Raw genomic sequence first — 4,223 nt, 5'->3', positions numbered from 1 at the left:
AAAAAAAAAAAAAATAGGACTTTGCCAGGCCAAAAAACTGGCATCTTTTATTCAGCAAGATGCCAAGTGGGAGTGTCTTCTTCCTGCAGAGAAGGATGAGTTCTGTCTTCTCAGAAAGATCTAAATGGCACAAGGAAGAAAGTTCAGACTTGTTGATATTCCCCTTATCTTTATTTCTATGACTTAAGAATTAAGGGCCAGGGATGGTGCCTGTGGCTCAAGGAGTAGGGCACCAGCCCCATATACTGGATGTGGCAGGTTCAAACTTGGCCCTGGCCAAAAACTACAAAAATAAATAAATAAATAAATAAATAAAGATGTATGTTTCAAAAAAAAGAAATGTGATTATTATTTAAAAAAAAAAAAAGAATTAAGGGCCAAATATGAATTAAAGGTATGAAGGAAGAGAACTGAATTATGAGAACTGTACCATTTCTAATAGGACATCAGAAGAAACCCTGGAAGAAGGCAGAATTTGTAGGGCACTGAAAAATGGCCTTAAAGGGGCAATTAGGGTTTTCCTGTCAGTCCTCTGTCCCTTTGCCCAGATTCTGACAGTGAAACCCTGAAGGCAGCAAAGGTGTGGAAACTGGCAGAGGTCTTGGCGGGTGAGAAGCAGCAGTGCCAAGATGCCAAGAGCCAGCAGAAGGAGCAGATGGTGCTTCTGGAAAAGAAGAGTGCCACGTATTCTCAGGTTTATGAGGGCAGTGGGATAGACTCCTTTCTCCTTTACCCTGAACCCAGGGACAGCTTTGGATAAGCCAAGGATTTTTGATCTTTCCTCCTTTGATGCCCTCTTCCTCCTTCCCCTGGGGGCTCAGGTGCTTCTCCGCTGCCTCACCTTGCTACAGAGGCTTCTTCAGGAACACCGGCTAAAGACCCAGTCTGAGCTAGACGGCATTAATGCCCAGTACCTGGAAATCAAGTGCAGTGCCATGATCCTTAAGCTGAGGTGAGTTGTGACCCCTTAGATCTAAGGGGTTCTGTCACACACCAGCCCTCCCTCCCCCACCTTCATCTTTTTCCTCTCTACCATGCCAAGAACCTTGGGTGTATCCAGTAAATGTCAACAGTAGTATGTGCCTTTGGATTACCCAAAAGCTCTCAACATTCTTGAGTCTTCTTTTTTACAGCCCTCTGAAATAGGTGGTTTACTGTGAGAGACCAATTGCTCAGGGATTCAAAGTGAACTTGTTTATCCCATCACTGCTTACTGTACACCTTGACCATGGGCAGGCAGCGTATCCATTCCTAACTTTGCTGCTGTCAGGTATCTTCCACTTAATATTTCTTTTCTCCCTCTGTCAGGAAGGAGGAACTAAAGATTTTGTCTGACACTTACACTGCCGAGAAAGTGGAAGTTCATCGTCTCATTAGGTGAGAATTCCTAAGAGCTTTGTATAGCTATTCACAGACGCTTCCCACACTGTACAGACACATTAATTTAAAAACGTTCCGATTGGCTTGGCGCCTGTGGCTCAAGTGGCTAAGGCGCCAGCCACATACATCTGAGCTGGGGGGTTTGAATCCAGCCTAGGACTGCCAAACAACAATGACAGCTGCAACCAAAAAATAGCCAGGCGTTATGTCAGGTGCCTCTAGTCCCAGCTACTTGGGAGGTGGAGGCAGGAGAATCGCTTGAGCCTAGGAGTTGGAGGTTGCTGTGATGCCATGGCACTCTACCCAGGGTGACAGCTTGAGGCTCTGTCTCAATAAATAAATAAACGTTCCCATTCTTGGCTCAGTGCTGGTAGCTCAGTGGTTAGGGCACCAGCCACATATACCAGTGCTGGTGGGTTCGAACCTGGCCTAGGCCTCCTAAACAACAACAAAATAGCTGGCATTGTGACGGGCACCTATAGTCTCAACTACTCTATTCAGGAGGCTGAGACAAGAGAATTGCTTGAGCCCAAGAGTTTTTTTTTTTTTTTTGAGACAGAGCCTCAAGTTATCCCCCTGGGTAGAATGCCGTGGCATCACAGCTCATAGCAACCTTCAACTCCTGGGCTCAAGGGAGTCTCCTGCCTCAGCCTACCAAATAGCTGGGACCACAGGCGCCCACCACAACGCCTGGCCATTCCTTGGTTGCAGCCATCATTGTTGTTTGGTGGGCCCAAGCTGGATTCAAACCCACCACCTTAGGTGTATGTGGCTGGCGCCCCAGCCACTTGAGCCACAGGCACCAAGCCGAGCCCAGGAGTTTGAGGTTGCTGTGACTGTGATGCCACAGCACTCTTACCGAGGGCGACATAGTGAGACTCTGTTTCAAAAATAAATAAAAATAAATAAATAAAAATGTTCCCATTCTTGTCTACTTTCTGAGGAACGAAATGCTTATACTGTACCTTCTCTGCCTGGGCTCTTAGGGACCGTTTGGAGGGAGCCATTCGCCTACAAGAGCAAGACATGGAAAAGTCAAGACAGGTCCTGAACAACTATGAGGTTCTTGGGGAGGAGTTTGACAGGCTAGTAAAAGAGTACACCCAACTCAAGCAGGCAACTGAGAACAAGCGCTGGGCCCTCCAGGAGTTCAACAAGGCATACCATTGAGTGCTGGCAGGGCCAGGAAACATGGCTTCTGCACAGCCACTGCCTCCTACTCTCTCTTCTAACAGGACCATTTTCACCTGGGGCTGCCTTCATCACAAGGGAGTGTGGAGATGTTTGCTTAAAATGGTAGTCATTTAGGTACCCTCCTGGTTTCTCTTGTCTACAATGACTGAACCTCTTCTAGGAAATGTAGCAAGCAGATTTATATGATTTTGTGCATAGCTTCTCAGTGTCAGCTCCATATTGTATTTGATTATCTCCTGAATAAAGTGATGATATTATATCTTAGTTTTTCAGTCATTTTCCTTGGGCAAAGATGGAGAAAGAACATCTAAAACTACGTAGGTAAGCTGGTGGAGCAGAGTGGACCCAAGCATTGGCAGATGTATGATGCTTAACAGTAAGTAAATAAGAGGAGGTAGAAGTGCTAGCCTGCCCACATCAGGTCTTAGAGGCTTCATTCTGGGAGAGGAGAAGAAGATTAAATCTGAGCTTGCTTTTGAAGAACTGTAATTCTAAAGGAGTGCTAGGTACTCAGGTAGTTAGGGAACTGCTTTGTCACTGTGGCTATCAGTGGAGTAATTATGAGGAAGACAGCATCGAGCTCAGTTATAGGAAAGGACATAAGCTGTTGTGCTCCTGGTTCCCTCTGGTGTTGTTTGAGAGCTATGTTTCTCTTCGAAGGCAGAGAATTGGAGGAGATCACTCTGAGGAACCAAATTCAGTGGTCTACTTAGCTTAGAAAGGCAGGTTCCTGGCTGGAGTAGAAACTGGGAACTGAAAACAGAAGCAGAAAGACTCTACCTTTATTTAGAAAAGCCTACTCAGCTTCTCAAAATACTTTCCAGAGAGGCTGTCTTGGGGCTTTCTTCTGCTAAGAACAAATGATGTTCTGCACTGATTTACAGAAAGTGTTAAAGTCTTTGACTCAACTTCAGATTTTTCTGTAAACAGTAAATGGTACTCATCACCTTCTATAATTGGGGTATCTCCTCCCAAACTCATGTTGAAACTTAGTCCCAAATGTGGCAGTATTGAGAGTGGGGCTCTTAAGGGGTGATTTGATCATTCGTGGATTAATGTGTTATCATGGGAGTGGGACTGGTAGTTTTATAAGAGGAAGAAGATAAGCTAATTACTCCTTCTGAGCACTGTACATCATATATATTAAAATATCACTATGTACCTTTTGAGTATGTACAACTATTAAAAAATAAAATTGGGGCTTGGCACCTGTGGCTCAACTGGCTAAGGCACCAGCCATATACACCTAAGGTGGTGGGTTCGAATCCAGCCCGGCCCGTCAAACAACAATGACAGCTGCAACCAAAAAATGGCCACGCATTGTGGCAGGCACTTGTGGTCCCAGCTACTTGGGAGGCGGAGGCAGGAGACTCACTTGAGCCCAGGAGTTGGAGGTTGCTGTGAGCTATAATGCCACGGCACTCTACCCAGGGGGACAGCTTGAGGATCCTTTCTTTCCATCTCAAAGAAAAAAATAAAATAAAATAAAATTGGGGTGGCGCCTGTGGCTCAAAGGAGTAGGGTGCCAGCCCCATATGCCCAAGTTGGCAGGTTCAAATCCAGCCCTGGCCAAAAACTGCAAAAAATAAAACAAAACAAAAACAAACAAGCATACAAAATAAATAAAAATTATTATTTGTGAGGATAGA

At 45.2% G+C, this 4,223-nt stretch overlaps 1 protein-coding gene across 1 annotated transcript in view; it reads left to right on the top strand.

Annotated features, from left to right (window-relative positions):
* The window catches only part of HAUS4 (HAUS augmin like complex subunit 4), a 10,225-nt gene extending 7,387 nt beyond the window's left edge, over window positions 1–2,838 (top strand). Inside the window, exons 5-7 of the mRNA XM_003801917.2 lie at window positions 822–952; window positions 1,309–1,377; window positions 2,367–2,838. Coding sequence (XP_003801965.1) covers window positions 822–952; window positions 1,309–1,377; window positions 2,367–2,550 — 384 coding nt within the window. The 3' untranslated portion in view covers window positions 2,551–2,838. The remainder of the gene's footprint in view (window positions 1–821; window positions 953–1,308; window positions 1,378–2,366) is intronic.
* Window positions 2,839–4,223: the final 1,385 nt, after the last annotated feature.

Source organism: Otolemur garnettii, unplaced genomic scaffold (genome assembly GCF_000181295.1).
Source record: "Otolemur garnettii isolate 467f Iridium unplaced genomic scaffold, OtoGar3 scaffold00225, whole genome shotgun sequence".
Taxonomy (NCBI): domain Eukaryota; kingdom Metazoa; phylum Chordata; class Mammalia; order Primates; family Galagidae; genus Otolemur; species Otolemur garnettii.
This window is presented reverse-complemented; position numbering and strand designations above follow the sequence as displayed.